General features: G+C 50.0%; 1 protein-coding gene across 3 annotated transcripts in view; it reads left to right on the forward strand.

Annotated features, from left to right (window-relative positions):
* SH3GL3 (SH3 domain containing GRB2 like 3, endophilin A3) overlaps positions 1-17,692 on the forward strand; it is a 103,170-nt gene extending 85,478 nt beyond the window's left edge. For 2 of the 3 annotated variants that reach the window (XM_081124715.1, XM_081124716.1), the window contains 8 exons: positions 4,034-4,102; positions 4,738-4,810; positions 5,627-5,770; positions 6,529-6,662; positions 7,252-7,410; positions 9,038-9,141; positions 9,602-9,711; positions 17,204-17,692. In XM_081124715.1, coding sequence (XP_080980841.1) covers positions 4,034-4,102; positions 4,738-4,810; positions 5,627-5,770; positions 6,529-6,662; positions 7,252-7,410; positions 9,038-9,141; positions 9,602-9,711; positions 17,204-17,409 — 999 coding nt within the window. In that variant the 3' untranslated portion in view covers positions 17,410-17,692. Of the gene's footprint in view, positions 1-4,033; positions 4,103-4,736; positions 4,811-5,626; positions 5,771-6,528; positions 6,663-7,251; positions 7,411-9,037; positions 9,142-9,601; positions 9,712-17,203 lie in introns of those variants that run through there. The other variant, XM_081124717.1, reaches the window with a different exon arrangement.
* The last annotated feature ends 2,980 nt before the right edge of the window (positions 17,693-20,672 follow it).

The raw sequence follows: 20,672 nt of genomic DNA on the forward strand, positions 1-20,672 counted from the left end.
AACAGCAGGCCCCATAGACTTAGCTTAAAAAAGAAGGTGTATACTCCATGATTTTTTCTTTCTTTCTTTCTCCTTTGATTTGCCACTTAGACCTCGCAGGGGGCACCTGGGGCGGTGAGAGTCAGGTGGGTTACAGGGCGGGGAGATCGCCAAGGCCCAGGAGATGAAGGGACGGTGAGGGCCGAGTCATTTCAAGGAAAGCTAACGGCTCGGGTCATGTCACCGTGAGAAGACAGGACTTGGGAGAACCTGCAGGTTCTGGAAGGGGCACAGCCCGCGGGGAGACCGCTCTGAGCGGGCGGGAGACCAGCGCTCTCCTTACCTCGAACACTGGCCCTAAGCAGGGAGGCGCTGGGTCGCTCTGCAGATGCTACAGAGAGCGGAAGAGCATCATTTCCAGGTTCCAGGAGGCCCCCCCCCCCCGCCAGGTGGTGGGGACACCTGGCTGGGGGTCTCAGCTCAGCCACTTAAGTAGCCGTGTGAGCTTGTGAATTTATTTGTAAATCCGGTCACATTTGTGTTAAAATGAGAAGCATTCATTCACTTCATAGTAATTCTCCGTTTAAAAATTTAACCAGTTAAATCGCTCCAGCAGCTCTCACCCCATGTATACATGGGTTTCGGCTTTAATGTCGTTTATATTTTCTGCTGTTTCACTTCTCGCTGGCTGTTCATCCAGGAAGCCAGACCTTCCCTGGTAATTCATCGCTCCGTAGTGGGATTAATGAATAACCCTGTTTTTAACGTTAAGACTTGATCGTTTCAGATTCAGTTTTTGTTGGTGTGATAAATACTGGCCTCTGTTCAATTTAACAGGTTGGTCGGTGTTGGTTCCCGTTAAATTTAAGAACTATATTAAGAGAACTTTCAGGAAGATGATTTTTAAACTTTTGGGAAAAGGAAAGAGAACAATGTTCTGTAAAGAACATGATCTTAATGTCGTGACCCCCCCTCTAATTATCTAGAAATATGAGTAATCCAGGGACTTCACCCTGGAATAGGTAGAAACTAGCCTGTCGTTTCTTGAAGGAATTTGCAATTCCTTTGGAGAGATTCCTCCCCACCCCAGCCTCTTTCACCAAATCTATTTTGTTTTTATTTGTTTTTAAACTTTAAAAAAAATGTTTTAATTGATTTTTTTTTTTAGAAAGGGAGAGAAAGAGAGAGAGAGAAACACTGATGAGAGAGAAACATCCATCGGCTGCCTCCTGCGCGCCCATTACTGGGGATCGAGCCCGAAACCCAGGCATGTGCCCTGACCTGGAATTGAACCGGTGACCTCTTGGCTCATGGGTTGATGCTCAACCATTTAGCCACACGGGCTGGGCCCTAAATCTATTTTAAATTATTCTCTTGGAAAAAAATTCAACCAAAATCAGTGCCCAAAATATTTGCTGCGGTTTCGTGTTTATTGTCTGAGGCCCTTCCTCTTGGGCCCACACACTGTCTCCATCCCCATGGACGCGCCCGCCCAGTGCTGGGCCCACTGAATACAGTAACGTATGGGGTTTGGCCACCACGGCCTTAGGAGGAGAGAGAGACAGAAGAGAGTGTTATGGAAGGCTTAAGGACTTTTTTTTTCTTATTTGGCGATACAAAGTGCTTCTTGTTATTAACGCGTGTGCAGTCGTCAGACGACTTCATCCAGAATGCACAGCAGTTCTGTGGTACAGCTCCGCCTGGTGCAAAATACCTCATTTTGTATAGAAATGGCAGAATTGCTTCATGTAGACAGGACAGAAGGAATCTGTTTCATTCACATATGAATAAAACGTCTTTGTTCATGTGAAAGAAAAGTGCCTCTTATTGTTTGGAAGCTGTGTGAATTTTAAATTAAGCTGATGGCCACTATATGATATCTTTCGGGGGGGGGGGGAGTTTAGCTTTGCTGATGCAGTAATCCTCCATTAATAAGAATGAATCATGATCCGGGAAAGTCGAGGCTTGGGGGGGTCTGTGTGAGTGTGTTTAAATGTAAACATACATGTAAAAAGGCCTATGTGTTGATCCACGCTATTGATGTTGAGCTTCCTGGCAGCCACGGTGAAAAGTGGGAGGCAATCAGTTCATCTTTCCTGTGGCTCCAGGAAGGGCTACTTAACGCATGTCTACCTCCAGGCAGGGGTGTGGCATTCAGGCTTCTCCGGAGAAAACCTGCCAATCGGAAGTGCAGGTCGAGTAAGGGATGCTGTAGGCGCTGGCACCCCGTGTAGAAGATGCCTGCTCTGGAGAGCCACCTGCCGCAAAAACAGGGCTGGCGGGAGTGCCTGGCGCCCGGTCACACCAGCTCTCCAGCTGCTCGTGTGAACTCTGAGGTGCTCACTGGTCCTTAGCAAAATGAGAAAATATAAGGACAAATAAGGGGGTGGGGAGTGAGTTTCTAGCAAATCTGAAGGTACTTTATTTCAGAGATTGCATTTGTCCTATCATGTTAGTATCTAAGGAACCTTTTTTTTTTTTTTTATAAAGTAGAAATTCTTTTCTAGGAAAACGGAAACTTGGAAACACTTTGTAAAGGTTATTATTAATGATCAAGTTTTGTATTTATTTTATAACAGTGAATGTTTTATAATACAATTAGGAAATAATTATATTCTATAATTAACTTAAGGTAATAACAGATGTCACTTTTGTGACCAATAGATAGATATGAGGGTGAGTTTTTGCATCATGACCACCCATTTCCAAAGGATTCGTGGACGATACCTTTATGTAAGCAAGCTTCTAAAGTGCATTTAAAGTGGGTCTTGAATGGCGAAAACCAGGTTTACAGGTGATTTTTCTGAAGGGCTGAGCGGAAAGAGGGTAACATTCATTTCTATCCCTTCTCTGATCAGCATCTCAAAACGGGCCAGCGGCACATTTTATTTGTGACTATTTATTTGCTGCAATATCTGTGAGGTCGCTCTTCACTTTAGGCCTTTGGCCTTCAGCTAGAAGTGACAGGATGGTAACTTCAAGCCGAGTTTGGAAGGGCAGGGTGGGGCGCCCAGGAGAGGAGGGGGAGACTTTTTGGAGAAGAGACAGCAGGGAGGGACCTGCCCCAGACCTGCTGTTTTTCTCTGAGGTCACTGGGTAGAAGGGGGGCGAGCACGGGGGTGGACCCCAGCCATGCCAGCCAGCACCGAGGCTCCCTCACCTTAACTCCCAAGAAAATACCTATGTATTTATTTTTCAATTGCAGCCAACATGCAGAGTTACTCTGTGTTAGCGTCGGGCGTGCAGCCCAGTGGTTAGACTATCACCTACCTGTTTCTTTCTGTCTCCCCGCCGTCCCTCTCGGGAAACTCTGAAGATAGCTGTACGCTCGGTGTTTCCGTGGGCCCGCCGCTCTCTGCCGGGCACACCTGGACTCCGCCTCTGTCTCGCAGCCTTGGAGCATCGGAACGACGCTCTAACCCGCTGGGCCACCCGGCCAGGGCCTGGAGACGTTTTTGGTGGTCACAAGGGGGCGTGCGTGCCCCCGGCATCTAGCGGGTAGAGGCCAGGGAGGCTGCTAAACACCCTGCGGTGCTCAGGACAGCTCCTGCCACAGAGAGTTTTCTGGTCTAAATACCCAAACTCTGTCTTACACAGTCTTTTAAAATCCTGCCTCCTGCTGGAAGGCCTTTCCATCCATGCTGCCCATTGAACTGTCCTTTAACAAGCCAGCTCGGGTGCCAAGCCTTTTAGGAAACAGGCCTGGATCGTCCCCACCCCCAGCCCCCACCCTACAAGCTCTCAGAGGCCTCCCTGGGAATCCCCGAAATGCCCATCACTAAGTATGTTTACAATAATTTGTGTCCAGGACTAGTCTTTTCCGTTGTTTGCACTGTTCCTCGTGTTTTAGCTGCGTGTCTGTATGGTGACTCTTGGCTGAACTCTGGGTTCCCGGACGATGAGGGTCCTGTCTTACTTACCTCTGTTTCTACCAGAGCCCATGTGCTTTTACATATAGTAGGAGCATGATAAATACCCGTCGAGCATGGTCATTTGGGTCAGGAACTGAATGCAGATCCTCGTACATCGCAAATATTTGTGTTTATCTCCGCAGCTAATTAGTGAAAAAATAAGCGGCATCGAAGGAACGAAACTAGATGACGAATTTCTTGACATGGAAAGGGTAAGGGAGCGTTTTAATGTCGATTGTATTATGAGTTCGACTTGTGTAAGCCCAAATAACGACCTTTGATTATGAAGGAGACGGGATACGGCTCGCGGGTTCCCTCTAGTGGACAAAAACTCAGAATGCCCAAGACTCAGAATCCCCAAAACTCAGAATCCCCAAAACTCAGAATGGCCCAAAGGTGGTCAGTCTTGGCAAACAACTCAACAGGCCACAGTCACCGTGGTTATGTGCCTTGGAGAAGGGAGAGGGAGAGAGAGAAAATCAATGATGAGTCATCGATCGGCTGCCTCCTGCTCGCCCCCTGCTGGGGATCGAGGAGCCCGCAACCCGGGCATGTGCCCTGACCCGGGAATCGAACCGTGACCTCCTGGTTCATAGGTCAAGGCTCAACCAGGGACCCACACCGGACATAATGGGACTCTTAACAGAAATGGTTGTAACAGCATCATGTTCCCTGGTCATCTGTGTGGAGCATCCCTGTGGCCACCAGGGACTGCCGGTGACCTCAGTTTCCTTCCCTTTGTCTTGGATAAAAATTAATTCTCTGTTTGTTTTTCTGAGAATTCAGCGTTTGCCGTGTACCAGTGTTTTATGTGGTTTTTTTTTTGTTTTTTGTTGGTTTTTTTTAGAAAATAGATATCACCAGTAAAGCTGTTGCAGAAATTCTTTCCAAAGCCACAGAATATCTCCAGCCCAATCCAGGTACAGTGAGAAAACATCTTGATGTATTTGCGGTGACAGACGCCGATCACCCCCCTTTGTTGGGCCCTCGTTTGACGTGATCTAGAAACAATGCCCTCGGTTGTCCAATAATGAAATTCGTGTTTTTGGTTTTTTTTTAACATCGTGTCTCCAGAGACTCAGTCGTTGCCGTGACTCCTCGCTGAGGAGACACAGAGCGGTTAGTCCTTGGAACCACGGTGACGCCATTTGGACCGGGTCCGGGTCCAGCAGCCGGGCACTGCTAAGCAAAGACTTTTTTTTATAAGATGCTGCAGAAACCCACCAAACATTTTGTAAACGTTTGCTGCTTTTTTAAGTCATTTCCTCCTTTTAAAAATAAAAATAAAAATTAAGGCCTCCTAACGGAGTGTATTAATTTGAAATGGCTTTCAGTGTGTGTGGCTCAAATGCTGGAGAAATGAGGCGTGATGATATGAAAAACAGCATGAGGTCCGGTGTTGACATCACCTTTTCCATGGGAGGTTTTCCATTCCTAGGTTGTGAAGCAGCATTCTTTTTTTAAAAATTTTAATTGATATTAGAGAGAGAAACATCCATTGGTTGCCTGACCGTGCAGCCAAGAGCTCAGCACCCACCTCGGTAAAGCATCTTGAAAAATCACGTGAGAGACTAAATAGGTCACCCAGGGCCCTCTCGTGCCTCAGGTCTCTGACGTTTTGTCTATGGCGACCTCGATCTTGGCGGCCGTGTTTGTTATATGGCCTGTGCCTGTCACCCCCGCCCCCCCCCCCCCCCCCGTCACTTTATGGGATTACAAATGACAATGTCTTTAAGCATACAGAGCTAAGCTAGGAATGCTGAACACTGTGTCGAAGATTCGAGGGCAGGTGAAGACCACCGGGTACCCGCAGACGGAAGGCCTGCTGGGCGACTGCATGCTCAAGTACGGCAGGGAGCTCGGGGAAGGCTCCACCTTCGGTGAGTGGCACGGCTCGCCCCGGAGGGCGAGGACCCATCCCCTGTTGCTTGTAGGTTATACACGAAGCCTTTATCTTTTTTTTGTAAATATGTTGGAGGTTTTTTGGGGGATTTTTTTGTTTTTTTTTTATTGATTTCAGAGAGAGGGAGAGAGAGAGAGAGAAGTATCAATGATGAGAGGGAGTCATCAATCAGCTGCCTCCTGCACGGCCCCTACTGGGGATCGAGCCCGCAACCCGGGCATGTGCCCTGACCCGGAATCGAAGGAACTGTGACCCCCCCCCCCCCCCCCGTTTCATAGGTCCACCCTCAACCACTGAGCCACACCGGCCAGGCTGAGATGAGAGCTTGTTCATTCATTTCTATTGTCATCTTTATTGGGTTGATGCTTAACCCCCCAATGATGACTCAATCCTTTTATTGTTTACAAAGAGGGACTTTGTTCTGCGTCTTCTAAGAAACCCTCGGTGCCAGTTTGCAAAAAAAAAAAAAAAAAAAAAAAGCATGTTTCTAAAAAATGGAGCTTTATCTCCATCTAGTGGCCACAGTGGTAAGTGTCTCGGCCTGTCAGCCTCCGGGTGAGTTTGTAGAGAGAAGAAATGTAGAAAGTTTTTATTTTCATTTTTTTCCCGAGTCAGTCCCCAGAGCGAAGACCTTGTTAAGCCATCGCCCACGAACTTGGGGAAAGAAAGAAATACCGCTGACGACCTCGGAGGGCTCTGCTCACGGTCCCTTTTTATTTGTATTTTCTGTCCCAGGCAACGCACTGATAGAAGTTGGCGAGTCCATGAAGCTGATGGCGGAGGTGAAGGACTCCCTTGATATTAATGTAAAGCAGACGTTTATCGACCCACTTCAGTTGCTACAAGACAAAGATCTAAAAGAGATCGGGGTAAGTTTTCTCGGCTGTAAACCCACCTGTTGCTACTTAAACCGACGTTGCCTCGGGGTCCAAGAGGTCTCGGAAATCGAACCCGTGACCTCCTGGTGCACGGGCGATGCTCAACCAACTGAGCCACACTGGGCTGGGCTATCGTCTACTTCTTAGTGAGGGGCTGACAATAGTGCCAGAAGAAATATCCCTAATCCTGGCATAGTTAATTTGGTTGGAAATTGTTCGGGCATTAAGAGAGCCGAAGTGAGGGGTCCTGTAAAGAACTTTGGAACATGGAATATGAATGCTGATACTGGGTCCTTGGTTCCACCTCGACATTCATTCTGTCATCCATCCATTCATTCATTTATTCTGTCGTCCATCCAGTTGTTCATTTCATAAATATTCCTTGAGAATTTGCAGTGAAAGGAGCCTCTGGTAGGTGCTGTGGTGCCCACCAAAAAAAAAAAAAAAAAAAGATGGGTTCCTGCCCCCTAAAATTTAGGCTGAGAAAAAATAACGACTCTTTTCACAGAAGTGAGGAAGGCCTCTCTGTGCCGTGTTTTGAGAGTAACAGTTCCCGGGGGTCTGTCCCTCTGTCTCTCAGCACCACCTGAAAAAGCTGGAGGGCCGGCGCCTGGATTACGATTATAAAAGGAAGCGAGTAGGTAAGATCCCCGACGAAGAGATCAGACAAGCGGTAGAAAAGTTTGAAGAGTCAAAGGACTTGGCCGAAAGAAGCATGTTTAATTTTTTAGAAAATGACGTGAGTATTTCCACCAAACCGGAGGCTTTCGTGACTGTATGTTTGTGGGCTGGCTGTGGCGCCCTCGTTGTTATAAAAGTTTCCGGAAACCTTCCGGAACCGTCCTCTCCTGCCTCAGAGATAGCTCTCGGCATCCGGCAGGTCCCCAGCTCAAATCTCCGATCTTGGGACGTCCCGTGTATCCCAGGAGTGCTTCCCAGCTGTGCTGGAGCCGGCCCCGGGGAGGTGGGGTGTCTCAGGATGACCCAGGCGCTGGCCTCTCTGTGTCCGAGGCCAGAGCATTGCTGGTTCTGCAGAACGGGGGGCCCACGTCACGTGGCAGTGTGCGGTTTTGCTAAAACGGCGAAAACCACTCTGGGTGGCAGGTGTTGGGAGCATCTCTCCTGGCTGGTGGGAGAGCCTCGCTCAGCACCCAGCGCTCCGACGCCTTCGCTTGTCATAGTGAACGTTCATTCGGGGCATAAACGCGTGACCGAGATCTTTGAGCTGAACCGTAGTGGTGCTCGTGGGCCTGTGGACTGGGAAGGTCTTGGGACGTATCCCTCAGACATGCTGATAGTCTGTGGTACTGTGACTCTCGCCACCAGCTTTATCTGCCCAAGAAAAGTTAGATTAAGTGGAATTAAGGGGGATGGTAGGACAAAGGTTCCCCTCTTTACGTTGGCGACCAGCCCTTGGGCATTTTTCAGTGTCTGAGCGGAAGAGCCTTGGGTCACCTGCCTCCCTCCGTCCGGAGTTCCTGCTCTGGCCTGGCCGCCGAGGTGGTGCCACAGGCCGTCTCCACTCAGCCCTCGCTCGGGACCTATTTGTGGAACTTTTAAACCCATGGGCACAAATCAGAGGATTTTTCCTTATTTGCAAAAACCATGATCTACTTATGACAGCTCGTTAATAGGTACATTGAGGTCTTGTACCTTTTGAGTCGCGTCGAATGGAGCAGACGGAGCCCCTTTTATGGCCACGATGATGCGACGGGGCAGGGATCACGCCCAGCTTCCCCAAGATGTCAGTGCTGCAGGGAACGGTTTGCAGCTCCCGTGCCCATTAAACCTGAGTCCTCAGAAGCACACTCTGTTTTGTTTCTCCTTTTAAGTATTTTATCAGGTTTATTTTTTTATTTTTATGTTTTATGGGGACTGGGAAGGGGTGTGACAATTTGCCCTGTTTAGCTTCTTTGTTTTCCCTTAAATACATAAATTTCCTCTTGACATTGTCCCCACGCGATAGGCAGTTTGGGTTTTTTTGTTTTTGTTTCTTTTTTTGGTCTCAGATTGGTTTTCAGAAATATTGGGAAAAGCGCGTGTTTGGTGTCTTTCGTATCAGATGCACGCATTCCTGCCAGTCCCGCGCCCGTCGGCTTTGGTTTAACCCCTCAGGCTGAATCCCGGGTGAGACTCGCCTGGGTCTGACCCACGTGCTCCATCAGGGAGGCCGGTCTCGGTCGCTCTGCCCAAGAGACCTGTTTTCCCTTCAGTGTCGGTCAAAAGTCAGAAGTGATCCTGCCTTGTAAAAACTGTCCATTCGGGCCAGTGACAGCGCCCTGCCGGCCACGCAGGAGTTAAGCCCTTCCCAGTGACCATCGGGGCTCTGGCCTCCGTGGAGTGAGTGGCTTTCCGCTTCCCTGCAGGTAGAGCAAGTCAGCCAGCTGGCCGTGTTCATCGAGGCGGCTTTAGACTACCACCGGCAGTCGGCGGAGATTCTGCAGGAGCTCCAGAGCAAGCTGCACATCCGGTAGGAGCACCCTGCGCGCCGGCCCGGGGCGCGGAGGCAGGACCCGCGGGAACCAGCGTCTGTCTCTCTGCCTCTCCTCGCGGCTCCCCCTTCCCGTCGCCCCGCCCTGCTGTGAATTTCCTTGAGCCGGTTGGTTCCACGGTTGGGTGTGGGACACACTGAGATAACACACACGGGGCTTTGGCCAAAAGGACAGAATTGGGAAAAGGGAAGCCTTTTTTTCCCTTTAAATCCTCACCTGAGGATATGTTTCCCATTGCTTTTCAGAGAGAGAGGAAGGGAGAGGGGGAGAGAGAGGGAGAGAGAGTCATTGATGGGCTGCCTCCTGCACGCCCCCGACTGGGGACCGAGCCCGCAACCCCGGGCCCGGGCCCCCCTGGTTCATGGGCCGCGCGACCTGGGCCCGAGGCTCGGTTTCGCTTCAGCAGACGTCTGACTCACCTTCCGACGTGTGTTACAGGATATCGGCCTCCTCCAGTCTGCCCAGGCGAGAATACAAGCCTCTGCCCCTGAAACGGAATTCTAGCGAGCTCAACGGGGTGGCCGCCACCTCGTCGTCAAAGACAGCAGGTGAGATGGCCATTCTGTGGGCCCGGCGCGCCCTGCCGTCGGGTTATGCCGGGAGCGTTTGCTCGCCGCGCGTCCCCCCCGTGCCGTCGGATACACCCCGACCCCGAGTTTCCTCTTTGGTTGTTGGGCGACTCCTTCCCTCCCAGTAACGTCTCCTTTCCTGCCTCCCGGTTTCGGATACTTATCAGTTTTCGAAAACCGGCAGCAGGAAGAATTCCACGACTTGACTTCCCGCCTTCGCACGTGTTGCTCCTTGGCCGCAAAATCCTTTATACTCCCGTTTTTAACTCTCAAAATATTTTACATATTTTTTAAAAGTTTGAGACAGCGCTGCGTCATTATTTCTTTTGCCAAAAGGAATGCCCCATATCTGTAGAATTATTTTATATGTGCTGATGGGCAGGTCATTCTTGGAGAGGGAATCGCCGAGTTAGAGCGAATGCAGGTTTTAAGCGACCGTGGATATAACCGCGTTACCCCGCCAGACGGGCACACTGCCTGCTGCTGTTGCAGTGACACCCGCTTCCCCAGGCCCATGTCGTCCGACTGCTGTTTTCGCCAAGCGTTCATTCATGGGTTAAAAAAGAAATGATATTCAACCTTAATTTGCTTTTCTGTGATAACTGGGAGGTTATATCTTTGTTTTTTTCTGTAGTTTAATTTGCATTTGTATTTTCTCATGTCTGAATTGTCTGTCCATCTACTTCATTTTTCCTTTGGGTAGTTTACTTTTGTCTTATTGGTTCCTAAGAACTCTTTGCATATGATATGGGGAGGTTAAGTTTCCCCCCAATTTGGTATTGAGTTTTTTAGCGTTCTGTATATGTTCTAAATATGAATCCTTTGACATATATTTGGTTTAAAATTATTTCCTTTCACTCTGTAGGTTCTCTTTAGTCTCTTTAGAGCATTTTTGATATAACAATTTTTAAATTTTGATAAAGTCGATTTTATCAATTTTTTTTCCTTTTAAGGTCATGCTTTTGATGTGAAATCCTAGATTCTGAAGATTTCCTCCCATGTTCCCCCCCCCCAGAAGTTTTACACTTTTTTACATTTCAGTCCATGATCTGCTTTGACCTGGTTTCCGTGTAAGTGGGAGACTGAGGTCGAAGTTCATGGACTTCAGCGTTCCCCATAACGCACACGGACCATAGAAGCGGTGCAGGATTTTCTTTATATATAGTTTTAAAAAGAAAATGGCACTATGAGGTCTTTTTCATGGAGAACAGCAGTCTCTCTACTCCTCTCCCAACCTTTATTTCCTACTCTCACTTTTCGACTCTTTTGGCTGTTTCTTTGGTAGTTACCTGCGCTGTCGTAAATAATAGGCTTTTCCTGCTATTTCCTGATTTTTCAGTTTTGGGTATTTACTGATTTCCTGATACGGGAGATGTGGCTTCAGCTCCCCATCCGTCCGCCTCTCTCCCATGGACTCCTCTGACTTACTTACAGTCGCTGTTTTCGTTACATAAATATTCATCGTTTACCTATCCCTTGGATCAGGCAGGACTCTTAGGATGCCTTTTTTTTTTTTTTTTTCCCTGAGAGGACACCGAGTCCTTTGCTTCTTTATCTCGACTGTGCCTGTCGGTTCTTTGGTTGCTCCTGCTTGGCCAGTAGCTCGGTCCCCGGGGAAGATGAAGTGGTTAGAATGACAGTGGTCGTCCGGAGATCACAGACGTGCAAAAAGTGGCTTTTAGGGAGGCTGCTGTTCGACACGGGCCTGTCCCCCCTACATTCCCCAGCCGCCTCTCCTGAATAAGCTGCCCTCGTCGATAGCTCCAGTCCCCACCTCTAAACGCTCCGTCCCCGGCTTCCTCGATTTGTGGGTGGAATTTTGCAAGCGTGAAGGGGTCCCGTACTGTTTGTTTCTCGGGCACCGTTTCAAAAGAACACGGCATTTTTACAGCCCGAATTAATGGGAAATGACTTTCCATTAGGATTCTGAATGATTTGCACATAATGTTTATAAAGGCGGTGGAAAAATGTCAAGCATCTCACTAACGATTTAAAGCAAAGCGCGCGGGGCTGAGCCAGAAACGACGTCCAAGAACATTTTCCTCATCATGTCTTATTTCTGCAGGAAAAAAAAAAAGACAAAAAAGAGGGGGGATGAAAGTGCCCAGGTCAATTAGGCAGAGCCCATCGTGGGGCTGAGACGGAATCGCTGATAGCATCGTTCCTAGGTACTTAACGAAGACGGATAGAGTGAGCCAGGAACGGAGAGGCGGGGGCGCGGGGAGTGGAAAGCACATCTCGCCGTGATGGATTGCAGACCCAGGCCAAGTGTAGGCCCTGGCTGGGAGAAAGCGCGGCCGGTCCAAGCCCGTGAGCGCGGGTCGTGGCGCTTCGTCAGCCGGTGCTGTCCCCACACAGAAGAGGCGGCCAGGAAAAGTCCTTGGGCTGAGCCGTACGCCTGGGTCGTTCCAGAAAACCGTTGGTTTTGAGGAAAATAGCGTAGGAGCTGGTGATCTCTGCTCAAAGTAGCTTCCCTACCCCAGGTAATTTTAAAAAAAAAAATATATGTTTTTATTGATTTGAGAGAGAAAGGAAAGGAAGGAGAGGGAGAGAGAGAGAAACATTGATCGGCTGCCTCCTGCGGCCCCCTACTGGGGATCGAGCCCCAAAAACTCCAGGGCATGTGCCTGACCAGGAATCGAACCAGCGACCTCTCGGTTCATGGGACGACTCCCAACCAACTGAGCCACACTGGCCAGGGCACCCCAGGTAATTTTTATCTGGTTGTCACTTAGTGAATTATAAATCTAAAGACTAGAGAACAAAGTATATTTTATGTATTTTTTAATCAATACATTTATTTAGGAGGCTTTTTTTTTTTTTTTTTTTTTTTTACTGAAGTTCTTAAAGAGGTTACTGACTTTATATAATCCCAGCGAAGGGTTAACAGGCTCCAAAGTGGGCAAGGCTGAGGTTAGCAAGCGAATGTGGGCTCCAAAGGTGTGTGTCACCGGCGTTTCAGAGAGAGGCCACATAAATCTTCGAAACGGCTCACATTAGGACATTCTAGCTCCCTTTAGGTATAAAAGAGACTTTTATAAAATTCCTCGATACCTCTAAGGAGGCTCGGAAATAGTGTCTAGAGCCGAAGTCGTTCCCGTTCCCCCTCATTGGAACAAAAGTCTCTAGGATTACGTTAGAAAAGAAACATGGATTCAGAGGTCAAGTGTGAAGTCTGAAAATTAAGAAAGACAAGCACTTTGCAAATAGAGAGGAAATTAAAAATGTCTCCGGGCAGTGGCATGGCGATTGGGAGGTTATTTCTTACATTTCTTTTGTCGGCACTCTTCCCCCCCCCCCCATTTTTGTTTTTTCTTGCTAACCCTCACTGCCTGCCGTGTGTGTGAACGATCAGTTCTGGTTCAGGGGCAGCGTTCTTGACCACAGAGAGATAAACAAGGAAACCGGAGTGTCACAGTGTAGGTCAGATTCTGGCACTTACTAGCTGTGTGGCCTTGGGTGAGTTTCTTGACATCTCTGGGCCGATTTGAACTTGTCCCTGAGTGAAGTGATTGGACTTCATACATGCCAGGGTTTCTCTCCAGCTGTTAAAGTCCGTGGCTGCGATACTTACCTTTTATAAATACCTGGCGTTCTTAGAAATTGGGAAAGTACATAGGTTGAATGTTTTCTAATTTCTCCCTCTGTATATTTTTGAATCCCACTTTATTTTAATGGTTTTTTTTTTTTTTAATTTTTTTATTGATTTCAGAGAGGAAGGGAGAGGGAGAGAGAGAGAGACCTCAATGATGAGAGACATTGATCGGCTGCCTCCTGCTCGCCCCCTGCTGGGGAGATGGAGCCTGAAACCCAGGCACGTGCCCGGACCGGGAATCGAACCGTGATCTCCTTGATCATAGGGACAGCGCTCAACCACTGAGCCACGCCAGCCAGGCGGAGTGAATATTTTTTTTTATAAAAGTTTCCGTATGGAAGGGACAAGTTGGCTTGTGCGCCTTTGAGGTGCTGGGCACGTGTGGCGCTCGGGTCAGGGTAAGAGCCACGGTCCAGCGGCTGCCCCTGTTACATAACTGGTTGTCTGATTTCCCAGCCTACAGCAGACTGGAGGCAGCAGATTAGAAAGCCTGGGGGACTCTCCGGAAGGAAAGAGGGACAGGTCGAAGCCCGACTACAAGGCAGGCAAGAGAAAAGCTATAAAACGCAGGAACACACACCCTCACACGGCACAGCAGTCTTGGGCATTTACTAAAAGGCCAAGAGCCCTCCGCAGGTCAGTAGCTTCCTGGGGACTCCATCCCTCTTACCCCGGACTCACGTTGACACCAGTTGTGTGGACGCTGTCCCTCTCCAGCCCAGTCACATGTCACCTCTCTGGTGTCTAATCTGCCACCTGGAGTGGACCCGGTTTTGTTTTATTGTTTTTCTTTCTTTTTTTAAAAAAAATCTGTTTTTATTGATCTCAGAGAGAGGAAGGGAGAGGGAGAGAGATAGAGAAACATCAATGATGAGAGTCATTGATCGGCTGCCTCCCGCACTGCCCCCTACTGGGGGGATTGAGCCCCAAACCCGGGCCTGTGCCCTGACCAGGAATCAAACCGCAACCTCCTGGTTCCTGGGCCGACGCTCAACAGCTCAGCCACACCGGCTGGGCAGGGGACCCAGTTTCGTTAGAAACTGAGTCATATTATTGCTGAAAGGGAAGGGACGCTTTCTCTAGGGGGAGCATGATTTCCCTTCCTGCGCTGACAGCCACCTTAAGCCTCTTGAGCTAGGGTCTTCTCCTCCTTTTTCCTGATGGCGTGAACACTAAGTATTTAGCAGAGACCCGCTCTCTCTTCTCTGTTAAAATCATCTTTGTTTCTACGTCTTCGCAAGGAAGACCGTGTGTTTTCCCCACCTCCGCTCTCGTGGTCCATGAAGCCGGGTCTCAAGAGTGAGAGAAAATACACACAGGCTCCTCGGCCCGCGCGGGACGCAGCCTCCCCACTGGCCAGCTCGGGGTCAGGCTCTCAGCCGCGCCTTGTATGGACCGCGCACCGTCCACCTCTGGCCGGGAGCTCGTGGGCCCTGCCTCTCCCTCACCGGTGCCAGGTACCAGCTGCTGAACCCGAGAGAGCAGGGAGGCAGAGGTGGCCCCGCTGGGCAGGACCCGGGTTCGCTGGGCATGCAGGCTCCTTGCCTGTGTTGGTGTCTAGTCCCGTTCGAAAGACCCCGCTGAGGAGTGTAGCTGGTCCTGCCTGTGATTTTCGGTTCCATCCCCGGTGACAGTGACTCACCTTTTGTCGCAGGGAAAAGTCACACGGTCACTCAGGTGGGCAGACGCTTTATTTCCCTTTAACTGAACTCGCTGAGGAGCCTCCATGTGGACCACTGGCGGAAACAGCTTAATCTTTTTTCCATTTCTACAGTTGGCCAAAAGAAAAAAAAAAAATTTTAATCTTTTTTCCATTTCTCGTAATGGTGGAAAAAAAAGTAATCTTGCCATTTCAAGGTAACTCCGTCTCTTCCCATAGGAAGGGTAGGCCGTCCGGTTATTACTTTATCGATTCAGGATTGAGACACATCCGTTCAGTCTGAAATTCCTTCGTCAGGGCTGTTGGCTCTTCCTCAGAGTCTCCCCTTCCCGATTCTCTGCCCCGAGATGTCGCCCGAGTGCGGCGGGGAGTTTACCGGGCATCGTGGTGGTAGGTGGGGGGCTTGTCTGGGTCTTTGTTGCTTCCACAGCTGAGATGGGGGGTCAGCTCAGGCCCGGCCTGGGTCTGTGGCCCCAGCCTCTGTCTCTGAGTTGCCAGGTGTCTTTTTTTTTTAGATATGTTTCTATTGATCTCAGAGAGAGGAAGGGAGAGGGCGAGAGAGAGAAACGTCAATGATGAGAGTCATTGATCGGCTGCCTCCTGCTCGCCCCCTGCTGGGGACCGAGGAGCCCGCAACCCGGGCCTGTGCCCTGACTGGGATGCAAACTGTGACCTCTTGGATCCTAGTCGATGCTCAACCACTGAGCCATTCGGGCCGGGCAATCTCTGCTGTTTTAAAAAAATTGATTTTAGAGAGAGAGAGGAAAGGGGGGCGGTGAGAGAGAGAAACATTGATTTGTTGTTCCACTCACTTATGCATCCTTGGTCACTTCTTGTATGTGCCCTGACCAGGGATCGAACCCACAACCTTGGTGTATCAGGACGACACTCTAACCAGCTGAGAGCTACCTGGCCAGGCTCGAGATCAGTGCATCCTGAGCCCACCCTCAGGCCACCTCTAGTGCAGCAGCCTCCTCGGCGGAGATGTGTTCACAGTTCATGGGGAGCCAGGGGTGGCTCGCTCGGGCCCCCCTCTTTCCATCTCCACGGTGCTCAGAGTCCCCTGGAGAAAGGGGAGCCTCAGACCCCCGACCCCCAGGGTAGAATCCAGGGAGTGTTTCAACCTCCTGGCCCCACCCTCTTCTCTCTCCAGGCCCCTTTACCGCCTCCGGGAAGAGCTTGTGTCTCTTCTCTGGGTGGCAGGAAACAGCCCTTCCCTTTCCACAGCTTGAAATAAAATTTCGACGCTCTTGAGTTCTTCAAATTCTGGTTCCTTGGAACCCAGAAATCTTAGTCTCTCTGTCTCTGTCTCTCTCTCTCTGTCAAATCTCATAAAAACCCATCTGGCTCTGGCATAAAAGCCAGAAAACCTTGGCGTTCACAGCACCCCAAGACTGAAATGGTATTATTTTGGAACTAAAAAGCCAAACATTGCCGGCTCTGTTCGTGTGCAGGTCCCACCCTCTCCCTGAAGTGAGGGAGGCCACAGCTCCTTGGGTGGAGGGCCCCGGGCAGCCAACACGAAGCAGGGTGACGAATGCATCGGGCGATAGATGCAGGTAGGGTCTATTTTAGTCATTGCCGGTGGCTCACGGAACAGGAAGAAAAGGGGCCTGTCGGTGGCCCTGTGGCCCGTGGGATAGCGTCCTGACTGCCGGTCAGTGATTAGAAGCAACCTGGAAAGAATTTCACTGTAATGCGTGTAGCAGGATGCTTTCATGGAAACAGTTGTGTGGAAACGCGCACACGATTATGTCCATGAAGATGTCCGGAAGCTTCTGTGCCGAATGCACGTTTAACACCGGCTGTCTCTGGGTTAGTGGGTTACAGCGGGCTTTTCTTAATTTTGCACTTTTTTATTTTAAATACCATTATCGTGTTTCAGCTTGAAGTTTTAAAAAGTAGTTACTTTAAAAATAATTACTTCTGGGTTAGTACGATAACCCCAAGAGGGTGAGGCTGGCCTGTAAATATTCACGCTCCTGGCAGCTGGGCTGGCTGAGAGGTCAGGGAGGGGCAGCTGGGACGGCCGGGGGAGGTCAGGCCACAGCCAGCCCCAGGGGGCCGGGCCGAGCCGGCCACGTGGAGGGAAGGCAGGCGAGGGCCTGTTCTGCGCGGCCTGGCCCAGTGTCCCCCTCTCCAGATCGCCGCGGACGACCTGTCATGCTAACGTGTGCTTTTTGTTTTTTGTTTTTGTCTCCGTGTGACGTGGACAGGTTTTAACGTTCCCCTGGACCAGCCCTGCTGCCGTGGCCTCTATGACTTTGAGCCCGAGAACCAAGGAGAATTAGGATTTAAAGAAGGGGACGTCATCACCTTGACCAGTCAGATAGACGAGAACTGGTACGAAGGGATACTGCACGGGGAGTCCGGATTCTTTCCCATTAACTATGTTGACGTGATTGTGCCTTTACCTCAGTAAACGTGTAACTCAGACTCTGGACAGACTTTCCTAACCGAGACCCATCCACAGCGGTGTCACCCCCGCCCTCACCACCCCCTCCCACCGTGTGGCGGCCAGTGACGTCCTCGCTCCTTGACCAACGTAATAATGACTTTTGTATGTGTGTTCCCTTTATAATGTATTTTGTATCGATTTCATTTGTATAAATCATTTTCTTGTCGTAGCTCCACGAAGATCCAGTTTTCTCGTTTGCTTCTTGCCCTAAAAGTCATCGGTTAAATAAATGGATGTGCTTTTTTGGGTTTTTTTTATTTTTATTTTTTGCTGAAAATACACGGCACCCATCACAGGGACGCCAGTGAAGCGCCAGACACAAAACTCAGCAGGAAGAAATGCTAATTACTCTGTTTCTTGACACGACCGATGGCATCTGGTCTTTCCCCTTCGTCGTGTGAGAGCCGGCCTGTGAGTAGCCCAATAAATACGACGCTGTGTTGGCAAACGGCCTTGGTAGTTCTTAACATTAAGTTGATATGTTTAAAAAATGTTTTTTATTGATGTCAGAGAGAGGAAGGGAGAGGGAGAGAGAGAGAAACATCAATGATGAGAGTCATGGATCGGCTGCCTCCCGCTCGCCCCCTGCTGGGGTTCGAGGAGCCTGCACCCCGGGATGTGCCCCAACCAGGAATCGAACCTCAACCTCCTGGTTAATGGGTCTGAAGCTCAGCCACTGAGCCACACCAGTTGGGCTCAATAACCATTTAAAAAAATTTTTGTTCATTTTTCTTATTTACGCTTTGCAAAACACGGGACATTTTGTTCTCAGTTCGCCTGAGCCCCCCCTCCCCCCATGAATTTGGGGATGTTTGTTTCATGACGTCTGACGTCTTCTGGTTTCTTTCTTAGATTTTAAAAACAACAATAAAAACACACAGCTCTGGCCCATGTTCCATGAAGTGGCATTTAGCAATTTCATGGGAAATGCAGAGGAAGTCCTGCTCTTGCTCTGATGGTAAACCAGAGGCCCCGGGCCGGGATGATGTCAGACTTGCCTGGGAGGATCGGGGGCCTTCTGGGTGTGTCTTCCAGGCCCACGTTCACAGTAGAAGAGCTAAGACCAGAGCCGAGGAAACATCTATGTGGCCGGAGCCCCTGAGCCATAGGAGCAAATGGTGTTCCCAGGTGGACGTCACGGGAGGCTCACAGCCTTTGCGGCTTGGTTTTGTTTTTTAGGGGTGGGGATTATAACATATGACACGCACACTACAGAATGTTTAGAAATTCCCGATAAACAGGAATATGGGGAAAGGACAGACGGATGGGTAGCCAGCTGCTGTTTTTATCCACGCTGTCCATTCCCGTGGCTTCAGGTGTCCACCATAGGCTGACCAGTCACAGGACCAAACCCCCAGCCCAGGTCGTCTTCCTGATTCTAGACCCACAGGCATTTCCAGCTCAACCACTGAGCCACACCAGTCAGGGCACAAGCCCGGGTTGCAGGCTTGATCCCAGTCAGGGGCGTGCAAGAGGCAGCCGGTCAGTGACTCTCATCATGGACGTTTCTCTCTCTCTCTCCCTTCCTCGCTCTGAAATCAATAAAAAATATATATATTGAAAAGTGTCAGGAGAAGCCATCGTCTCTCTTCTGTACTTCCTTACGTCACTCCCCAATTCTACGTTTCCGATAACTCGCCAATTTAATTTCCATTTACCCCCACTGCCACGTACGTGGGGCTAGGCCGTCGTGGATCCCGTCGAGTCTCATCTGCTCCTTCGGGGCGGGGGCTACATCATCTTACGCTGTTGCGCTCCCAGGACCTAGCAGACGCCCGGCGCACCCAGTAGGCTGTCAGTTGATGACATATTCCAACGCAGCCGGCTTGCTCCTTAGGCCTAAAGCTGACTGGACATGGATGGTGGGATCCGAGGAAAACTGGTTCCTCACACTCAGCCACAGAACGTCGGTGGCCAGAGTCTCGGTAAACAAGGGGTAGACGCGCTTAATTGTCTCTCCAGACCCTCCCAGAGTTAAGTGTGTTTTGCAAAACCTAATACACAGAAATGTTTTCATTGAACTTATAGTTGAGAAAAAGACTCCTCAAGTATTCCTTTGTGGTGTTTCCAACCCAAATACTGCCCAGCGGAGAGAGCTGGGGAGCGTGCAAGGAAGGCAGACTAAACAGGCGGGTCTCGTTTTTTGCGGTGCAGGGTGAGTGACACGCAGGCGGCACCGGGGAAAACGCCTCTGCGCCCAGCTCTCCCCGACGACGTGTGCGCAGAACGGGTCCTTCGTCTCTTCTCAGAGGGCGTTCTGTCTCTGATTTGTGTCCTCCTGACACCTGAAAATCAGATGAGCAAACAAGTTAGAACCATGTGCCAAGTACGAACCCGTAGTCTCGAGAGCGAGACCTCGGCGTTTGCTTCTGCACGCAGTAGGGCTGAAACCGGACGTGGGCGGGATGCTCGGAGAGGCCCTTTCGGTCCTGTTGGCGGGGACGCCGGGGAGAGACTGCGAGCGTCGTGGTCTAGATTAGGGAGGTGTTGCTATGTCACACGGGCAGAGTGTAAAAACAGTGTCAGAGGCTACCCGGGAGGGGCCTCCTGGAACTTTCTAATTTTATACTTTTCATAATATAATGGAGAAAGTCGATGGTCAGAGAAGGGAAGGGACTGGCCCAGCATCCCCCAGTCTGTGGCCAGGCCTGGACCGGTGGCGGGTTTCCTGACTGTAGCCTCCGTGTTCTTTGCACGCACCTTCTGTCTCGAGGAGAAGACCAGGGTCTTGTCAAGGGCAGAGTGAGACGAGGTCAGAGGCACTGGCAGGTGTATTCTTCCCAGGCCCCGGTTTTGTTCACACCCTGTGGCTCCCTGTCGTCTTTTAGCCCCACAGGTAGGACTGGAGGACCTGCTGGGACCGGGGCAGGGGCCATATCCGGCCCTCGGGCTATATCCGGCCCTCGAAATCATACGGGACGGCCCTGTCAAGGCAACTGCAGGCGGGACTCGAAATTTAATAAGTCTAGGAGCCTTTTTCCTAGCTAATTTTTAAAATTTATTATTAATTTTTAAATTTGTCTTTATTGGAAGTATTACAGATGTCCCCCTTTTCCCCCCCATGGATCCCTTCTACCCCGTGTACCCACCCCCTTCCCCAGGCCTTCACCACACTATTGTCTGTGTCCGTGGGTTATGCACAGATGCATATAAATTCTTCGGTTAATCTCAGCCCCCCCTTCCCTCTGAGGCCCTCCGTCTGTTCCCTGCTTCTGTGTCTCTGGATT

The sequence above is a fragment of the Miniopterus schreibersii genome, assembly GCF_964146895.1.
Source record: "Miniopterus schreibersii genome assembly, chromosome: 22".
Taxonomy (NCBI): domain Eukaryota; kingdom Metazoa; phylum Chordata; class Mammalia; order Chiroptera; family Miniopteridae; genus Miniopterus; species Miniopterus schreibersii.